This window comes from Pyrgilauda ruficollis, unplaced genomic scaffold (genome assembly GCF_017590135.1).
Source record: "Pyrgilauda ruficollis isolate IOZ18807 unplaced genomic scaffold, ASM1759013v1 scaffold31, whole genome shotgun sequence".
NCBI lineage: Eukaryota > Metazoa > Chordata > Aves > Passeriformes > Passeridae > Pyrgilauda > Pyrgilauda ruficollis.
In genome coordinates this window covers 8,731,490-8,752,996 of record NW_024524489.1, presented here as the reverse complement: position 1 = coordinate 8,752,996, position 21,507 = coordinate 8,731,490, and the positions used below count along the sequence as shown (strand labels likewise).

General features: G+C 44.4%; 1 protein-coding gene across 1 annotated transcript; it reads right to left on the bottom strand.

Annotated features, from left to right (window-relative positions):
* Positions 1-44: 44 nt before the first annotated feature.
* On the bottom strand, positions 45-21,507 carry CAPN14 (calpain 14). The gene is made up of 20 exons (XM_041474096.1): positions 21,277-21,507; positions 19,069-19,138; positions 18,013-18,131; positions 17,282-17,418; positions 15,959-16,133; positions 15,203-15,268; positions 13,762-13,847; positions 12,444-12,518; positions 11,665-11,828; positions 10,810-10,979; positions 7,947-8,155; positions 7,375-7,411; positions 6,497-6,559; positions 4,850-4,907; positions 3,044-3,108; positions 2,533-2,601; positions 2,338-2,416; positions 1,116-1,232; positions 346-401; positions 45-71 (listed from the first exon to the last, which is right to left on the bottom strand). Exons 1-20 carry the CDS (start codon positions 21,505-21,507, stop codon positions 45-47), a joined length of 2,073 nt encoding a protein of 690 aa, XP_041330030.1.

Below are 21,507 nucleotides of genomic sequence, written 5' to 3'. Positions count from 1 at the left end.
CATCCTGGTACAGGTCTGGTTGTCTCCTCCTCGACAGCCTTGCTTCAGGAATAAAGTGTCATCATCATCCACTGAAAATAATATGGAAAGGGGGTTGAAATAATCCATCCCTGTGAAAGCACTGCCATATTCACACCTAGACTGGACTATGGGCTTTGAAGATATTCTGCCTCCAGAAGAAATAGAAGCCATAATAAAGCAGAAGACTTAGAAGCTTGAACCTCCTTGTTGTTTGTAACCTGCCCTGGTCAGTTAAAGATATCTTTTCTACGGCTACAGAATAAACCATGAAGTGCCACATGCAACAAAGGGGCCTGCACCTGACAGGGAGGGGATGGGCTTTACCTCAGACTCCCGGAGGTATATCCCTTTGCCATCTTGTGTTAAGTTGCGAAAGGCCTCTGCAAAAGAAGCAAATGAGGAGTGTTAACTTGACAGGCAAGAGATCACCACAGCCAAGGCACTGTCTCAGGAAAAACCCCAAAGGCAGAGTTTGTAGGCTGTTCTCAAGTGCAGAGCTTCTCTGTTCTGTCCCTGGGAGATCCCTGAAGGCTGGAACACTGGGAGGAGCTAAATAAAGTCAGGCCTGTTACTGTCTGCCCATCCATCTGTAAAACCCCAAAATTCTGTCCCAACCTTACCCACTACAATTATGAGACATGTGCTAAGTGTCTGCAGCATGGTCTGAGTATCAGCTCTCTCATCATCAAACTGCAGTCCACAAAGACATATTTCAAAGCTTTCTTCTTCCTGGAAAAGGTGTATTTCAAGGTTGTCTTCTTCATGGAAAACAAGTAGTTTTTGTCTGTAATTTGCCTACCTCTTCTTACAGAAGGCCGGTGCAAATGTGCAGAGAGCTTAACCAGTCTCTGATATGACAGCTTGGATGTCTGTAGGAAGGGACTGATGGGAAGGTAAAGAGAAAGCTTGGCTTCTTCTGTATCTGTCCCTTGCTTTAAACTGATTACTTTTGCTTTATTCAGAAATCCAGTCCTGCAATTTTGCCGCTGCCAGTGGGAACAGCATCAGAGGGGCCATGGCTCAGCTGGCAGCCCAGCTTGCCTGGCCAGACAGGGAGCACCAGCCTCACCTCCCATGATCTCCACCAGCCTCACCTCCCATGATCTCCACTCGAAGCATGAAGCAAACAAAGCTCTCAAAACTGATCTGTAAGTCAGGGTCACCATATCTGATTGCCATCAAATTACAGACTTCATTGCTGAGTGAAATGCCTACATAAAATGGCGGGGGGAAAAAAGGAACACAGAATGAGATGGCACAACTGAGTGGTCTTCATCCCTTCTCCAACAGCTCTGTTTTTCAAGCCTGGCCTAAGATAAACAAATATTAGCCAGCCCAAATGAGATCTCTACCTGAATATACCTTCTCCAAATTTAAAAGGGTTCGGGTCTGCTCCCCTATACTTACAGTCCTTCCAGAGTTCAAATAAAATACAAATAGGCCTCTTTTGCTCATGGGATATGAGGGTAATAGCAGCAGCTGAGTTTAAGAGCAATATTCCCAAGAGGGTAGGAAAGGAAATGAAAAAGAAAATCCAGAGGAAGCTCATACAGAAAGAATCAGTCCCAATGTGAAGCAACAGCAGCAATTGCAAGGAACAAAAGCATTCTCTATTCATGGCCTGGGATTTTAGTTTGCTTTAGCAGAGGTCTGCCTGGGTTTCTCACTGTGCTTTCACTGACTCGGATGAACTGGGTGAACATGCACCAGAAAGAGGAATGATATTTAAGGTGTAAACATGCAAAGGAAGTACAAGACTGAGCTCCAGCCCCCACACAACGCCCAGTAATAGCAGCAGAGCTCAGTCCGGTATTTGGACCCATATGGATCATCTTCCATTTCTAGATCAAGCCTCAGACAGTGCATTAGTGAAGTCTAGCAACAATACAGCCTCCAGGTAAGTCCCACACTTCCAGGTTTGGTCCCTGAGCTGTCGTTTTCAGCAGAGGCAGCAATTTAATAGGAGCTAGATCTGGCCTCCTGCATCCCCACAACATCTTTTAAAATTAAATTAGCAACACACAGGAAGGGATTTAAAAACTGGGTGTGAAACAGGCAGACACTTCTGTTTCAGACAACTCTCAGTGTGAGACCACACTGAGAAAAGAGTGGGCAGCCTGTCCCATGGCAAAATAATTTTCAGACATGTTGACCCAGCTAAAGAAGGAAGAAATAGCCAAGGCCATGCAAACTGTAATGTTTTCCACTCCTCCTGAGCTATACACACAATTATCAAGATGTTTCCCACCCCTCTGCTTTTTCTTCAGCTTTCACGAGCAAGAAGATGAGACTTGCCAAAATATGCTGTGGACTCACCTGTCTCCTGTACAGCTGCGTGCAGTTCCACAAGGTCAAGCTTTCCTGATCTCTTGGTGTCTCTCTTCTGGAAAACTTCCTGTGGGGTGAGGGAGTACTTTTAAACAAAGCAAACCACTCAAAACCCAACAGGTGACACCAAAGGGATTGTGAGCAGGGAGATATTGAAAGGGGGCATAGAAATTACTGTCATACCAAATAGAAAAGCAGCCTCTTCCACAGGACTCTGAATTCCTGGATACTCAGTGTGCCAGTGGCATTCAGCTAAGTGGGAGCATTAAAGTCAGAACATCTTAAACATTAGAAAGCACCCATTACATATATTATAAAATGAAAAAAGAAAAAAAAAGCCAAACCAAAAACCCAAACAACCCAAACAAAAAACTTGCAGCCACTCTAACATCCTTGCAATTATAATAGGAGGATAATGATTTCTTAGCCCATGTGACTATTTATAGACTTGATCCTCCTCCCACTAAAGTCAAAGGAAACCTGTCTGCTGATTTTAGAAGTGGCAGGAATCAACCCTTTCCCAAACCAGCTCCATTCTGTCACAGCTGAACTGTTATTATGGAGGGTGAGAAGTTCAATAAGCAGGGCCATGTCCTGGTGGTAAAGAAATCACAGTAACACCCAGTCTGGCCTAAGAAATAATGCTCTGGTAAAGTATTATATGAGTCAGAAGTATCACTCATGACAAGGATACATCCAGGAGTGCCAAGATACCCTGGCAGGAATCCAGACTGAAATTCAGGCGGAAACTCTGGAAATCTGGAGAGGAAAAAAAAATGGTTTGGGGAGTCATTGGACATCTCTCAGAAAAATGGACTCTCACAAAATTCCCCCTTACTTGAGAGGGCTCAGGCCCCAAAGCCTTGGTGAAACTTTACACCCACTTGAGAAGATGTATCATTTATGATGATAAAAATATGAGGCAACAGGATGGATTCTACTAGTCTCAGAAAATCCAATATGAGCTCCCTGCAGGCATGTAATATAGAATGAAATATGGTACACTATCTTCAGCTATTAGAGAAAATGGAAGGAAAAGGACATCCAAAGCTCTAATCCCAAACAGAATTTACTGCATGACCTTGAGCAAAGTCACTTGACCTGAAGAGCTTTGGGGAACAGCACTGCAGATTAATTGAAACCCTTGTACTAAGCATCTCTCTCTCTCCCTCTCTTTCACAGACACACTGCCAGCTCTGTTAATATAATTAAAAGTACAGGCACTGCTGAAAACATGATGCTGCCTCAAAGCTTAGCATTCCTGGTTCATGTATAACTTACATGAAGAATAACAGAAATAGGCTCTAATCTCACTGCAAATCATGATTACTGTTGGTCTGCACCTTCCACTGAGTAAGGGACAGAATCATAACTCACCAACCCTTTCTCTGCAGGAAGTCAAGATGCTTTCATAATTTTAATATTGTAATAGCCCTGTTTAGTAAATATGAACCAAGTACTGTAAAGATTTGAAAATAATTCTTAAAATCAATAATTTATTAAAAGTAAAGACTCCCTGTTCAATATTGTTTTCTCACAGATAAGACAGTGCCTGGTGGGTGAGTTTACAAAGACAGAAGAACTATCCTTGCCCACTTTTGTAGGAAAGAGAGTAATATCAAATTCAGTTTAAGTGAAAAAGGCATCACATCACTCTTTTGATCATCTTTTTTGATCATCTCCTGTAATGGCTGGATGGAGCATTTTCTATGTTGCATATTGATTTTTACCAGTGAAGAAACCAGGAAAAAAATCTGAATTCATCATTATATCTGTAATTTCATTGTTATTGTCCAGAGAGAACAGCCACTGCAATGCCTCACTGCTGCCCAGGTAGTGTTATTTGTTACCAAGGTCCAAATTATAAGCCTGCGGAGCGCTTTGGGCTGCCCCCAGTAGAGTGGATGCCACACCTGAGAGGGACAAGCTGAGGCCTCACCTGGCTCTCACAAGCATGGGTTCCAGAGGCCACCTGCACCTCATCCTGTCCCCCAGACACAGAGCAAGGGGCAGCCCTGTGCATGCACAGCAGGGAGGAGTAAATAGCAACAGCAGAATGGAGCAAGCACATGAAAGTAAAAGCAAGACCCTCCTCCACCACACCAATTCCTACAGACCAGGCTTTCCACATCTTCTAGTTTGGTGCTGCTGAGACTGAGGCAGTGGCACAGGCTGAAATGAGATACAGTTTCAGAATCAAAGCTGAGGTCAAGCCAGGTTTGGAGGCCAAATTAAGAATCTGCATCCATGCTTCCTCTCCTCCCTCATTATTTCAGTTGTTGAAATTCAAACTAGATTAGCTCTGCTTATAACATTTCTGCCATATTGATTCACACCCCAGCAAATCCTTTTGCTCTGGAAATCTAACATGGCATCAGAAGAGTCAGTTCAGTCAGATTGAAGCCAGTTTCTCTTCCCAGAATTCAAGAAATAGATACAGGAGCTGAGGCTTTTCTCTGAGAGAACTTATTTTACAGAAACATTATTTCTCAGCACTTACTTCTCCAAGATATATTATTCAAGATCCTCTGGAGCTGAACAGCATTTATTTCAGGATTCTGTGATATGGAAGAGAATTTTAGTATTTTTTTTCTAAGTATTAAATCACTTTTCTCCCTCTTTTGTTTTCCCAGCATGCCCCATCTTCATTCTCTGCTTTTCTGGCCCCACTCCAGCCACTGTGAAAATCGATAGAAAAGACTCCCTTTGAATATGACAAGATTCTGAGCCTGCAAGAGCTGCAGTGCGCTCTGGGCTAAGTTCTCAGGGCTCCACACAGATCAGTGCAGATTTCCAGTGAGTGAGGATGCAGGCCTTTCAGCCCTGGTGCCATCTGTCCCATCAAGCACACTATCAAGAGATCTGCTTCAAACATTCCCCTTTTATCATTTATAAACAAAAACAAAAAAAAAAGGAAACTTTGGAATACTTCTCCCCAAACTTTTCAAAGTAGACACTCCCTCTCCCCCTTGTCATACAAAAGTTTATAAATCTTTTAGAAGCTGTGACAATCGTTCGTTTGGAGGTTTATTTTTTTTAAATGTCACTCTTCAAAAATAAAAGCCTGCTTTCAGATCATTGAGAGATGCCAGGGTAAAGCCTTCAGAAATGGCAGTAGGTGCCTCTGCCTCTGTGTGTACTTGGACATCCTGACAGCAAAGGACCAGCACCTCACAGTATGTGGCAATTTCTAGCACATCAAAGCCACACCATTCTCAAACCCAAAATCTTAAACAAGGGGCAAAAAGTGAAAGCATTCCTTGTTTTTAGTAACAGCTTCCTTCAAAATATTCCAATTAAAAGTATAAATCTGGTTTTTTTGTGAAATTATGTTTGCCAAATACAGGGTATGATACTAAATAAATGCAGTGACCTTTCTGAAAGGTGAAACACTTGCATCCCTCATGACAGCTAGTGGGATCCCTGACGGTCAGCTCCATCCCAAATCAGGCCAGAGAAATCACTAAAAAGAATCTTTCACAGCAAGGATCATATTTCACTAGGAAAATTAGGGGGGGAAGATGATGGGACACCCAATATCTATTTCACATCTCAAAGCAGGTTAGTTGCCATCCAACTGTGATGAAGTATGTGCGAGACAAGGTTCAATATTTCAGGGCTGTTCTCTAATAGATAGCTTTCCCCAATGAATGTAAGAATGCCCCAAAGAATAGGATCGACCCACAAAGCCCATCACTTTGTCCCCAGTACAGGCAACAGGAATTAATGTTTAAGGAGAGCATGTGAGCCTGGTCAGCTTCTGTAGTCCATTCTGCTGTTTCCCTGTTGGAAAAGTGATCTTAGAGGGTACATCCCTGCTCAGTCCTTTAGCATTTGTTTATGGACTTTCTGCCCATCAGTTTCCTAATGCCTTTTGAGCCTCTTGATACTGTCACATTCCCATTAAGTTCCAGGCACTGACACCCTGTTGTGCAGAGAAGTGTGCCTGTCTCAATGCTATCAGATTGCTAAGCTTCACAGGCAAATTTGCTGCATGGAGCAATCACTGTACACAGAGTCCAACCCCCTCTGCATAGCCCCTCTCTGCTCCCCACACACCCACAGACCTCCCTTGAACATCCACATGCTTTTACCTTCACAGAGCTACATAACAGCTCTGGAGGAGTTTACTCAGGCAAGCACTTACCTGTTCAAAATGCTTTGTGAAGAAATCCTCCCAAATCTTGCCTTCATACCTATCAACAATTTCCTTTAAGGTATCAAAAAAATAATTAACTTGCAGAAGAAAAATTTTGTCAACCAAATTATTAAAGATGCTTTCCCAGCATGGCATTCCACTCCCTGACCCTTCCACCCTCTGCCCACCACTGCAATCAGTGTTACCTCACTAATACAGCCTGCTGCTACATCACAGAACTGCTATTTCTTGGAGAGAAATACTCAGATAACATTTAGTGAGGAGAAACATTCCTCTCACCCCACCCCAAGCTGTGCAAAGCATGGGACTCACTCTGTGCCAAGAGAGAAGGGTCTCTCTTCTCCTTTATACAGCCCAACAGAGGAGATGAAAGCAGGAAAGGCCCTGTTTATGCCAGGGGAACAGACTATGCCACAAATTTCCTAGCACAAGATGCAGATGCGCAAGCACTGCCACTGAGACTAGTTCTTTTGAAAATAATCTTTAGGCCATTGCATGGGAATAGTAGAGCTAAGGTCCCATAATGTCTTCAAAATGTTTAAGGCCTGAAAGGGATGGGGAGAAGTGCAAGAATGGACCATGAGTCTCCAAAAAGCCACTAACAGGAAAAACTTTAGAGCAAGCAAGATGGTGTCATTAAAAGATGTTTGCAAAAAGGGCAACTAAGCTGTCTAAAGTTTTGCCTGTCCCCCACATTTGATCGCATCTGTCTCCAAAGGATTCTGTCTGTAAACCCAAGCTGTGCTTCCAAGTGCTGCAACACAAGCATTGACATTCTCACTCAGCCTCTCCTCTAGGGCAGAGCAACAGTAAAAGCCCAGCATTCAGAGCTGTAGATTGAACCACAGACCCCCCATTCCCCTCACCTTGGAGAGAGTGAAGCTTGTGTTCCCGCCCATTTCCCTGGAGATGTAAAAAAGCAGACACATTAAGGACAGATCTCAGAGTTGTGTGTCTCACCACACGTGTCATTCCTCTTCCCTGGATGGGGCTCCAGCCTGCTCTTGCTGTGTGTTTTATTCTCTGGTGTTACAGCTGCAGTAAGGCAAGGCCTCATATCCAAACAGGACCCCAAAGCTGCTGGCATTTGAAGTATCCAAAGCACCCATTTCTGTACAAGCAACCATCCTAGCATTGTCAGCAGGGAGTTCCTGGCAAACTAAAGGAGCTAAAAAGCTGAAGAACTCCTATCCTTCTCACAGTCTCAAACATGTCCATGCTGCACGGATAGTGTGGGTCTATCTCAGCCTTTTTTGAAAGGATAAGGCAAAACCAGTGCTTGAACCACTGAGAATCCTACAGCAGGAGGAATCCAGAGCCACCTTCTCTAAAAGAGACAGTGCTGCTTTTTGCAGAGTTAAGTCTTTATGCTGCCCTCATTAGACTAGAAAGACCAGACTTTCCCAGGGAATTAGGGGCTGGCAGAGCAGCATCTCACCGAAGAATGTGCTTCCTGGAGAAGACCCGCAGGATGAACTCAGACTCCTGCTGAGGCTCCAGGGTGGATGGGACAATCACGTAGACACAAGGCTCCAGATGGAAGTCATGAGTCACTTCCCGCTCATCAAGGAAAACCTGGTGCTTGTTCACAGGCTGATGTCGGGCGAAGAAACCGGGGGGCAGCTTTCTGTTGCTCTCCTGGTACTGCTCAGGGAAGAAAGGTAAGAGAATTGTGTTCTGCTGCAGCTGAACACGTGGACCAAAGGCAAGTGGAAGATTCACAGGCAGGGCACAGCCAGCCTGCCTTCACATCTCAGCCTGTTTTACAGCACAAGCAGGGCTGTAAACAGAGCCCAAAGGACTCAGTCTCTTCCCAGGACATGGTGGTTCTCACTATGCAGCACCCTTGCCCAATACTAATATGGCAAAAGACTGGGCTTCCTGCAACTTACAAAAAAAACTTACACTACCTGTAAGGAACAGCAGCAAGAACTGGGGACGAGAAGCTGTTCTTGTCAATGTGGCTTCTGCAAAAGTCTTTGCCATATGGGTTAAAATGACTGCAGGAAGGAAATGCTCTAGAGACTGCCCTTCACTAGCCAGGACACCTCTTTTCCCACAGGGACCATGTATGTTGTCCCCAGCTTGTCCTTTGCACAAGGGATCTGGTAGCAGAGGATTTTTCAGAACACCTGTGATCTGAGCATACTGCATGAGCAACCTAAACCCTCATCCTCATTTCATGCAAGTGTCCTTGATCTGTCTGGCACTCTTAGCTCTGCAGGCCCTTTTCTGCCACAGGATGATGGATAAAGTGTTGATCCAGGCAACATGAAACTAATTTTAATGCCACTGAGTGCCCAGTACACAATCCCAATAAATAATCCTGCTAGCTAAAACTACTGTCACCTTCTGATCTTGGCTGTTCCTCAAAACATTTAGCCATTTTACTCTGCAGCCTCATGGGGAGATGCTATTCCTCTTCCTTTGCCAGTATTTTTCTTACTAATAGGGCAATCTTTCTTATGAAGGGTTCAGGGTTACTCCTCCTCATGCCCCTTATGTTAAATTCAGTTTTTATATTCCAGTCAATACTCTGCTGACAGCAGTTCCAATACCTCAGATGCTCTCAGCTTGCCATCTCTCCATATTGATCTTGGCAACCACTACAAACCTGAAATTGAAGCCCTGGCTGCCACCATTCCCACTCAGGTGTGGCAGAGCTCTGTGCTAAGGCCACACTCAGACCCCCTCTGCCAGAAAAGTTTACCTTGAATGTAACCCTGATGGTGCCTAAGATACTTAAGTCAGGAAGGAGTGGCATCTTACCTCATGGTTACCATACTGGGACTACAGTAAGTAGGAACACAATTGTGCTGCCCATATCATATACCCAAACTAGCTCTTTGCCAGCCCAAGTTCTCATTTAAGAGGTCTACTCTCATTTGAGTAGTAACAGAGGGGAAGATATGCCCTTTAAAGACAATACAAGCTAAATCTTTCTCTGTTTTAAATAGCACTCTGAGGTCAGGACCAAAATCAAGACTTAATCAGGATTTAAATTCCAGGGCCCTTTCTCAGGTCCCAAAGGCTCTTGGATAAAGAAAATGCTAGAAATGCAGCTGACCTGAAGAAGCTGAAAACACCTGCACCATCAGACAGCCATGTACCTGAGCTCCCTAGGAGATCTTTGACTTGCATGGGGCACAGGCTCTTTTCCCACCTCATGCCAAGACTGGAAGGCAGCAGCAGCTCTGACTCCCACACCACAGCCAAGAATTGGGACACATCCCACAGCTGCAGCAGGGCTGAAGTGCTCATCAGGTAAAGGCTGATGCTACTTCTAATACCTTTGAAGACCCAGGACAGAAGCTGAACAACTAATGCCCACTCTCAAGGCCAACGAGCTCTCCTGATGTGGCTGCTCTTCAGTAGACTCAGAGGATGGTTCTGCATTAGTAGTGCCTTGCTGTGGTGCCTCACTGAGTTCAAATACTGTCACTTGCTGTCAGCCAAGGAGCAAAGGCAAACACACCACATTCAGCATTGTCTTAACAGCTGTGCCAGCTGGGTCCCCCGGACGACAGCCAGCAGTGGTGACAAGGGACTCACCTGTAGGCCCACCTGCAGGAAGAAAAGAAACATCTGTCAGTCAGGACCTCTGTGCCTCACCAAACACAGCCAAGTCATTCTTGGGAAGCAGAGCAGCTACAAACATCTATATGGGGTCTTTGCCTTCAGAAACCTCAGTCTCCCCACCCAAAAACCCTTCCCCACAGTTGCCTCTCCATAACTGTGCAGGCTTACAGCAGCAACAAGACCTGTGGCTCTGTTCAGGGGAGAAGAGTGGCCCTCAAGGTACTCAGATAAGCAGAGAATTGAAGGTAGGAAACTCTCACTCCTAGTGAGTACACCTCTGGGTACATGGGGAGGTAGCAGCATGCACATGTGAGCAGCTGCCACATCATACTAGGAACACTTTTTAGGCACAATTTTACCATGATTGGAAATAACCTGAGGGCAGAGCTCTTCCTACCCCAAAGACAGGGGACTCCTGGCACCCTGTTCCAGCTATTGCACATACCCTCAGAGGCAGCAAAATAAATCCCAATGTGCTTTGAAGAAAAAGGCACTTCTCACTGCTCTGAAGGGTGACACACAGCATGCTGGAGAGGCAGCAAGCCGGGCAGAGCCTGAGGGAGCCCAGCCCTGATGTGTGAGGAGACTAGGCACAGGCAGGAGGAAAGAGCAGAGATCACCCTGCACACAACAAAAACTCTTGGCCTGAAGAGCACTACAATCTACAGGGACTGGAAGTTCTCCTGCTTGGTGAGAGCAAGAAAAGTGAAGCAATTCTTTGCTTTTACCTTATAGAGTAAAAATCCAATGAAAAGGTGAGGGGCTCGGTTCCGGTGTTTGGTGCTGTGTTTCTGCATGAGGGATATAACCACATTGCATGTACTTGGGCTTTTCTTACTGTCTTCAACTGGCAACACATTCAGCCAGTACTGAGGGTTCATCCAAAAGTTGCCTAAGTAAAACAAGAAAAACATTTTGATGTAATTTTCCATCACAAAATTGATTGCCAGCTTCCCACATGATGCCTGGCACTGGACTGAACAGGTCACAGGTTGTCTGGATCTCCAGACCCCACAGGAATTTGATTTTAAGGGGCAGTTTACAAGTTTAGCATTTCAACTACTATCTGAAGCAGAAGAAAGACCCATGAACAAGGAACTATACTTCTGCTTACAGGAAGCTAAGAGCTCATTTTGTTTATAAATGTATCACTATTCCTCTCTCGCCCCTGGTGTATAGGCTAGCTGACTTTAGACTCCACCTGCTCTGCTTCCAGAAGAGCTGAGCCTCTGACTAGTTTATTCACTTTACTTAAAACACACTCCCTGGAGGTGCTGAGGAGGCAAATTTTAACAGACAAGTTTAATGCCCTAGAGCAGATCAGTACTGGCAATTGATCCTGGGATCCTAAAGCTTATTTCATGCTATAATCAGCCCACTGCCCTGTGTTTGCAAGCAGTGCATCTTCTGTGATAGCAGAAGCCAGTCAAAGTCCTTCAGCTGCTCATTTCTGCTGTTTGTGTGGAGGCATAAACAGAAAGTGCATGCTTCTGTTATCAATTTTATGTTAGAGGTTATAAGGAGCTGGTAACTGAGAACATCCAAAAGTCAGAGTTATCCACAAGGGCACCCCTCACCGTTACAGAATCCCAGACTTCCTCCTGCTGTACTTCCTTTAACCCATCTCCCACTCTTCAAGGAGTACATCCACTTTTTCCCATCTTCCTGGCTCATCAGGTCTGGAGTTAACTTACAGATCACCAGATCTACAAAATGAATCTTAAAATCTTGCAGAGACATCCTGGGAAAAGAGTGCCAAGAGACATCTTGTCAGCAGTTTAGTTTAGTCCATATGGCTCATAAAACGGAAAGAAAAGGGAGCAGGGAACTTCGAAGCCACACCATTCTGTGTTACATACGGTAATGCTCATATTTTATTAGGCAGTAAAGAAGAGAGCGTCTGCTTCCACAGCAGCATCTAGGAGTAGCTAATGCACGACTGAAACTTCAGCAAAGGATAGCAGAAACAGAGGATAAAACAATCTTGACAGCGAAGGGAGTGCAGTGAAATTACAGGGGCGGCAACATTGCCACCTCGTGGCAAAAGCTGTGCAGAAACCGCAGACGAACACGCAAACAAGAGCTTCCCGAAGATAAAAGCTCCTGGGGCTGCCCTTTATTTCCAGCAGCTCTAGGAGACCTAGCAATGTCCTGCTTCTCCCTCACCCTGCACTGAAGAACAGTTCATTCCATGTCAGCACAGCCACTGCTTCTCACAGCATCAAGCTGAGAGGAGCAGGGGCTGCTGTATAGCTCATCACCTCTGCCTTGGCCTGAGTGGCAATGTGCTGCTTCAGCTCCAGGTGCAGCCCCAGGGCTACTGGCACAGAGGGGAGAGGCAAGACTGTGCCATTACCAGAATTCTCCATCGTCCTTCTTTTTCCTCAGTAAAATCTTCTCCTTCGGGCTCAGCAGCTCCCACTTGTAAGAGCTAAGGGGAAAAACATGAGGTGACTAACCAAATGTGGCCACAAATTCAAGGCAGAGGACAAAAACTTCCTCTATAAAAAGAGGCCAAATTCCTGTCTCTACATATCTCCATGCTTATCCCCACTATGCCTTCAGCTACACGAGACTCTCCACGACCACCCTGGGTCCCATGAGATGTAGCTAAATGGGTCCAGTTTTCTGCAGTAGAAGTCAGAAATGTTCCATTTCCATCAGCTCCCTTCACTTGAACACACAACTTCCAAATACTTAAAATATAAAAATCTAGACCCACTTTGTTGGTTAATTTTCTGTTAAAGGAGACATAATAGGAAGAGTGTTTGGCATAATGAATGAATGGCTAGGACAGCACAAGAGGCAGCTGGGAGTCATTTCAAAGGCAGGCCTGCAGTATGTTGCTCATTATGCTCTTCAACAGAACAGCTGGTGTGTTGTCATTATGTGACAGACATGCATCAGAGAAGTTACTGCTCTGCAGACAAGGTGAAAGCCATTCACATTCCCAATGACCTCTCTACTCTTCCCTCCTTTCTATGCCCTGAGCCTCAGCAAACAACCTGTGCAGGGAATGAAGTGAAGCTTGGAAGCAAGAAACATGCTCCTCTTCAAAGAAGAACAGGATACAAGTTTACAGTTGGCCATGGTCTACAATGCAAACCACTGTCTTTCATGGGTCCCAATTAAAAAAAAAAAATCAGGTAGATGCAAATATGGAGCCCATTTACCTCACTACCTCCTCTGATCTCATGCCCAACTGTATTTACCCGAGCAGCCAGGACTGAGAACTCCTTCCTAGTTATCCAGTTCTAACACCTTGCAGCCTGTGGAAGATTTTTCCTGGGCCCTCCCATGATAAACAACTGTGTCCTGAAACATGGGGGTTTTTTAGAGCCTCTGCATAGCTATCTGTCCCTTTGCGTGCTCTCCACATCACAGCAAGGTGGTCAGCATCTCATGTTCATATTATGTTTCCTCTGGCACCAGTGAAAGGAGAAGTAGAACTGATCTGATTGAGGCTGCATGTTGAAGTGAGGCCAGCTACAGCAGCACTGTCTGTTGGAGACACATAAATCTATGGAGTCATTGCTCTGACACCAGAAGGTCTGTGCAAGCGAGCACATCTTACTGCTGCCCTCAACGTTAATTCATGCCTGAAGGTGGCAGCATCTTTCCTCCAAGAAACCTTTCCTCTGCTCAGTGTCACACCTTTCCTTTTGTAAACTCACCTGTCACTCCAGTCTCCTTTCCACTCAATTTTTCCCCATGGATTTCTCAGTCTCACTAGGTTTTCTGGTCCATATTGACAGGTCACCTGCAGAAAACAGTAACATTGTGCTTACCAAGGTCTCAGCAGTTCTCATCTGGTTAATATCATTGTACTGTGTCAGATATTAACAACAATTTTGTTTGTTCTCATAGATGCCAGCAAGTATGATGTCAAAAATCTTTGAACATGCAGCTCTAAATGCCAGCAACAAAGAGATTAAGGTGCTTCATCTTACATTCCAAGCTGAAACCAGAGACATGTCAGATTCTTAATCTAAAGGCTTGACTGTAAATTCCTCTTCCTTTCCAACATCTGCTCATTTTGTACTTGTGTGAAAACCAAGTCCTACCCCAGTGCAATGGCACAGCACAATGCAGCCCCCATGGGTGACCACACAGATTAATGCTTCCTGAACTGGGAAGCCATGGTGGGAGGAAAGGCCAATTAGGGGCTTTGCTGACAGCACACGGCAGAACAGCTGACTTCACACTGTTTCCACATGCTTGGTCAGTCTCCTAAGGTTGCCTGGCTCTTCATCTCATCAGAGGAGCCAGACTGACAGACACATTGTTGAACGACTCCACACATAAACTCCTCCTGTTCCTCCTGTGGGAGACACAGATGTGCCTCATCCAGCTCATCTCTTCTGCCCTTCCTCGTATCTCTTGCTACAGGTACTGAACATGCTTTCACCAGAATTCCAAAGCCCCACACAGTCCTTGCCATCCTTGTCAACCTCCTGTTGAGGCTGGACAAGATAGTCATCCACCAATTCAGGAGGAAGAAGCTCCTACTCTTTGGGATGTATTATTTCAAGTCCCTTACCTCTAGACAGATATCCTAAGGGGACTCCAAACAGTACTTCTGCAGATTAGTGGGGTCCCCCTGCACTGTCTGCACAGGACCACAGGTCAGTTCCCTTTATCCACACCCCTGACTCACATTTCTATCTGCAGTTTTTCATATTTTGGCCTTTACATACTTACTTCTCTATGGCCTCTCCACTGGCTTCAGAGGAAGACTTTTTACCCCAAGTAAAAAGCACATCCCCAAGTTTCAACACATCCTCCCAGCAGCCCCAAAGACCAGTCCTTTCCTTCTTAACAGCTAAGATGCATTTCTAGGTGATGGTGTCAGCAGAGCCCTATGAATCATTCCAACCCTTAGAGATACACTGATCCATAACAATTGTCCTTTACATCGAGGCCTCCCAATTAAAATGGACACACTTAAAATGTGAATCTTAACAAAGTCCACAGTCTCTTGTAGCCTTAGACTAAGAAAAGAGTATTGGGGAGGAGATATTATAGTTGCTCTGATAAATGGTTGAACCCATGAATGCAATAAAAATTGCTAATATCCAAATTAACCTGGACCCAGGACATTTGGGCTGGTCTTACCTTTCTAATACCAGTTACTGTGTAGGCATGGCCAGCAACAAGCCCATTCTTCAGGACCTTTGTTGTCTGTATACAAGAAACAGAAGGAAAAGAAACCTTTTATTTTATCCTTATTCATACAGCAGACTTATAACAATACCAGAGACCTGTACTTGTGTAACAGTGACTTTCAAAGTAACAGGAGAACTGAAAATAAATAAATAAATGGGGCCTCCTAAGAGCCAGAGTTTTCAGTATGCTTGAAAGGTTGATTGTTAATGGCCCTTCCTAAATTGTGGGTCTTCAGCTAGAGACCATGTCACTTTAAGGAAGTCCAGGAAGTTAGCTTTTGATTTTCAGAAAAACAGAGTTTCCCAACAGCTGAGGTGGTAGCATAAAGCTTGGAAGCTTTAATTCATGCTCTGAATGATCCATGTCTCTACCTTAGCTATAACTTTATTCCATATGTGTCTGTACCTCACTGCACCATCTGTAAAAATGGAAAATTTATTTAACAAAAATGGGAAAAAGCAGTAGATCCCTATTCAATAGAGTTTCTTTGATAGATAAACCAGTTCCTAAACATTACAACAGGGAGCTGAGAGCATCAGGGAATCAATCCATGAGCAAAGTTTAACATGAAGAATGTGACTTCTACAGAAAGTCACATAGGGCAGCTTTGATACATTTTGAGTCACAATGACCAGTTGAGTAGAGGGAAATGGGTCTGGAAAGGTTTTTAGCTGTAAAGCCTTTTGATGTCACTCCAAACCTCACCCCTAAGTGTGTCTGACAGCCCATGAGAGATCTGCTGTAGGTGGCTCTTGTCAGTATATCCCACAGAGCAGGAGGAGCTTCTGCAAGCTTGATCCTTGTATTGACACCCCCTGTAAAATCCACCAAGGCTTCTGAAACTTGCCCAATCTGCAGATCTTCATAGGAGCCATAGAGTCTAGCAAAAAAAGACATCAATATATTCTTTGGGTTATCATCACAAATGACAGGTTGAGAATAGGTTGCCAATGAAAACATTAAAAAAAGTGTGCAAAAAGCAAAAGGAAGGCTGTAACTCATGTTTCATTTTAAGGGAATTTTTGGCATTTGGGAAGAGGAGAATCTACAAAATTGCCTCCAAGATTGGCCATAGTCTGAAAGGGACTGTTCACTAGCTGTCATCCCTGACTGCACTCTAATGAGAACATGCCCATCATGATTCTTTGATAACTCTGCCTTAGAGAATGTTGCCTGAATTTATCACCAGACACTGTGCTGTATCTAAAATACAGTGCCTTGAGAGACACTGTCCTGAGAGCTTAGTCTCTAATCTGATTTTCTTTATCACTCCAGTGCAACTTGGCCCAGTCTTTTCATTCTAACACTAACACCAAATGAAAATAACTGAACATTCTCACCTTTGTGTGATCTTTCTCTCAGTGTTAACTAGAGTGTTTTCCCCTGCTCTGCAAAGATTATTTTAGCCAAATATTAACAAACTCCATCAGTTAGGCCTTGCAGCCTTCTTCTCTGTGTGGATACTACCACTGTAGACAAAACACCCTGGAGAGAAGCCACTGCTCTCACCATGCCATATGACTGGCGACATGCCTTAGCTTCCAGGACCTGAGAGCAAAAACATCTGCCAAAGCAAAGTGCAGTGCTTCAGCAGACCTCCAAAATGAAAATCCTTGGAGGTTTCTCACACTGATAATACATTAAAGGAGGCTTTGGAAATCATTCACATTTGAAAATGTCTATCTATGGTGTTCCATTCCTCTGTGATATTTACAAGGAAGGCATCAGCCTCAGCCAATACACTGCAAACAATGATAACACTCAGAGGACAACCCCCCACAATAGGGCTGTTTTCTCACCTAAACCCTTGGATTTAAACTCAAGGACCTGGTTTGATAACAGCTGTTACAACATAACATAACAGCAATGGCAGCTTTTATGTGTAATAATAGATAGATGAGAGCAATCCACTACACTCCAAATGTAGCAAGGCCTAGGAGATGCATTTATAAACACGAACAAACTGTGCAGGCACCAACCAACATATTTTAGAGAGACTATTTGCATAACTTGAAATGAGTCACTTACTTAGCATATGCCTTTTCCAGAAGGGCTCCCCAAAACACGTTCTTATAGACTGAGGAAACAAAGAGCAGCTCCCCGGCCTCATTCACCGGCAGGAGATCATCAACCACCACGTCAATCCATTCCCCGAAGTGCCAGAACTGTCAGGGGAAAGGAATGAGCTGATGTTTCCCTTGGAAGGGACCTCCCCTTGAAACAACAGGAAAGGCAAGATAGCCTAGCTGTGGGTACAGAACAAGCTGCTGTGGGTCAGTGGGACGTGCTGACTCACCCACAGAGCCAGTTCCTCAGCCCCACCCAGCCAGAGGAGTAAACAAAGCATCTATCAGGTGTAAAACCAAACTAGCCACTAAGGTGGACTTATGGGGAAGGAATTCCTAACTGCAAGGTAGCAGAGTTGTACCAAGAGGTGGGCAAAGGGGTAGAAGATTGGAGCTGATGTGCTCAGGTCCTGCTGACTGTTGCCACTCTTGAAAAAGGGTTTTTGCTTTAAAATATGGGTAGGACACAGCTGGAGAGAGCAGCCAAGCAGAGGTGTTTCCTCAGTGGCTTGCAGTTGATTCACTGCCCGTACAACTTTGTGGGAGGGGTGATGGGCTCCTCTCCAGACTGGGATACCCTCTGGCCACTTGCCCCTGGCCAAAGGGAACCACGTACAAATTATCTAAGGGTGTGACACAAAACACAGCAGAGGATATCTGAGGATCTCCTGCAATCTGGGGGAGCAGCTGTACCCGGAAGTGGAAAATGCCCGCGTATTTCCTCTCAAAGCTCTGGTTTTGTGGCACAACTGCAGCCAAGATGTCCTGGTGGAATGTCAGGGCTTCCAGGGCCGCCAGGAACCAGCAGTTCTCTGTGCCAAGACAAACGGACACATGCAGTTGGCTGAAAAGTGAGAGCTCTCAGCCAAGTTCAGCAACACCACCACAATCCCAGCAAAAGAGCTGTTGTGCTGATGTCTTTACAATTATAACAAATCATACACACAAAATTAGATGATCCAGACATGTTCTTTACTTAACCAAACCGTGATTGGTTTATAATTGCTCTCTCATGATCTTTCCATTTGGGTACTGTTTGGTTAAATAAGAAATTTAGCAAGCAATAACTGTCAATAGAAACATTCTGTGTTTTACTGACATTGCGTGGGGTTTTTTTCTGTTCTCTATAAAGGCACACTATTAAAAAAAAAAAACTTTTCCATTTTTCTTTGAAAACATTAGCTTTTCAGAAAATAAAATAATTTCTAGTGGATCTCACATGCAAGACTGTACTTAGCAAACTTTGGTTTTAAGGACATAAAGCACTTAAAAACTAATTTAGTCCCACATCTACCTGTTTTTCAGAAGGCAATATAGTCTTTTATTATAGACTGATGCTCAGACAACACAGGCATAAAATTATTTTTCTAACAGCAAGGCTGAGAAGAGAACACACACTGAGCATTAGGTACAAATAGAAAGCCCCTCTGTGGTCTCTGTTCAATTGTCAAGCAACAACACCACAGACCAGTAAGAGCACAGGAACACTTCCTATTAGCATGGGCAGAAACAACACACAGTGGGGATTTCAGCTGGTAGAGACACCTCTCATGTCTCAAATCCCACCTTGAAGCTTGCCAGCTTATTTACTGAGCCTATGCCAGTAAATGATTGCTTCATCCACACCATGCCAAGTGGAGAGAGGAGATGGATACCTTCTATCTCCATGCCAAGTTTTATACATTCAAACTTCCACGCAAAATGTTATTTTGTGAATACTTAGATATTTATACAAAGGAGTTTCCTTACCCACCAATCCTTGGCAGAGATCAGGCTGCTTTCTGTGTGCAGCATAAAATACGGGACTTTTGTGCAAAGCCTGGGAAGCACAAAATGAAAAGGAAAGCAAAAAAAAAGAAGGAGAGAGTTAAGCCAGTAACATGAGCTGGTTTAGCTTGAAAGTTAAAGCTTTTAAAATACTGAGAGTCCTTTGTCCCAGCAGACATTGTTCTGGCTCAGGTATAAATCTATTGTTATGTGCTCTGGTTAACCTGACACCAGCCTGGGCACACATTTGTGCTCAGTCTACACTGAATTTGGTCTCCAGCAAAAGTCACTGGTGCTCAGATGCACCACCATGGATTTCCATGGTCACCATGCTGAGAAGACAACCCTTCAAATCTGCCAGTCCTGCTCCTCCACACAAGGGCCAGCCAAAAGAGGTTATGAGGGCAGAGCATCAAACTTTCACCCAACCTGGCTGACATCTCCACAGCTTGACTGACAATTGAGCTACAGACTGATGGCTGCTGCAGAATTCCTGTTGCTGTGACAAGAACATGTTTGTGAATAATTGTACAGAGAGAAATAATGTGGTGATTTTTTTTTCCCTTCACAAGTGCCTCTGGGGTTAAATTAATAACCTAAGTGTCAAAATTATATTTTACTTGAATGACCCAGAAATTGCTCAAGCTAAGTTTCACACTGTTGGCTTCCCCTGCAGGCAGTAGCAAAGAAACAGCTTCCCTCAGAAGGCAGTCACAGTAATTAGACACCAAGCCCTGCCCTTGGTGAGTTTGCAGGCCATCACTCATAGATGCAGTAAGCTACAAGCCTGCAGGCTGAATGGCAGAATCTCAGCATCTCCTCTGCAGCACAGGGACTGAAGGATGCACAGCATCCCTTCTCAGAGAGTCTTTGCTCAGAAAGTTTGGCATCCAGAACAAACAGCAGCCTTCTTCACAAGGCAGTTTTAGACTCATAGAATCACAGAACATGTTGAGTTGGAAGGGACCCATCAGGATCATCAAGTTCAACTCCTGGACCTACACAGGACACCCCAACAATCATAGCAGAGCAGTAGAATAGTCCACTGAGAGACAGAGAAGGTTTCAAGTCCATTCCAATATCTGAGGGATGGAGAGACACTTGAAGGGCTTTGTAGAGGCCAGGACTCATGCTGACCTTTTCTTTTTTTTTTTTTCAGAAACTTGATCCTTCTGGGAAATTGTTTAAATCTCACAAAATATGACAGCTGGAAAATAACTTAACTTAGGGAGATGTATCTGGTATTACCTGGCAGAATTCCCTACAGATAAGGAATTCTGAAATTCTCACATAATTCTGTACAATGCTTTCAGGAGGATCTGATTGTCAATACTTTGCTCAGCGGCTCAGTAAGAGCAGAACTGGCATTGCTAGTAACAGGCCTTATCTAACTGTGCCAGGCCCCTGTCCTGGCCTCCCACACTTGTTATCTTCCCTTTTGTTATGAGAACATGCTCTGTGACCAGCCCTTGCACCTGGGTGTCCCTTGTGATGTTCAGTTTAAACATGCAATGCCAGCAAAGGCCTTGGAAATTTGAGCACAAGTAGAAAACAAAGGCCCCCAAATGGAAACCAACTCACAGACTGATGCTCAGTCACTGGCTGTGATAGAAGCTCAGCCTTGAGAGCTGAGGAAAGATTATTCCAAGTACAATAGACTAAGCAGGGAAAAAAAACCCCAGCCCAACAAGAGGATAAGGCACCTGCCCTGTCTGGGAAAGCAGCAGCCTCCAGCATCATAACAGTATGAGATCCATGGCAGAGAGGGGTCATTGCTAAGAACTGTCTAGAAACTCAGAAATCTTCTAAAAGCTCATGATCTTGAATTCTGGGGAGAAGGATCTCATCTGTCATCACAGAATCACAGTGAGATCACTGTAGCTGTGAGCTCCAAGGAAACCAACTCTCCCTGCTTCCTTCTCCTCCTCTCTCTGCCTGCTCCAAGTGTTACTGGATATAAACTGAACAAGGCTGGTTATGAGTTTGGGAAACAAATGCTTCAAAGGCAATTATGAGACTCCATGTACCCCAGCTTCCAAAATGACACCTGATGCAATAAAAGTAATCCCCAGAGACATTAAAGTACACCTAAATTAAATTCTAAGAGTAGTCTCTTCAATGCTAAAACTATTTGCTGGCTATCATCTGTAATCATCCTCTTACACACAGTACTCACTGAAAGTCACTTACGTGTGGCCTCTTCCACTGTAAATTGTGGGGCAGTTTCTTTAGCAGTGCTCCTGTTCCAATGGAGCTGATGTGAGCAGGGAAGGTGTCATCTGTGAACAAGCATTTGTTCTTCAAGCACGACTCCAGCAAAGCCTGGTAGTTCTGCTGGATGGGAGAGGTGTGTTTTTGAAAGACACTCCTGCCTAAAGGCACAGGTGACTTCTTTTTTTTCAAGCACAGCAGAAAAGGCAT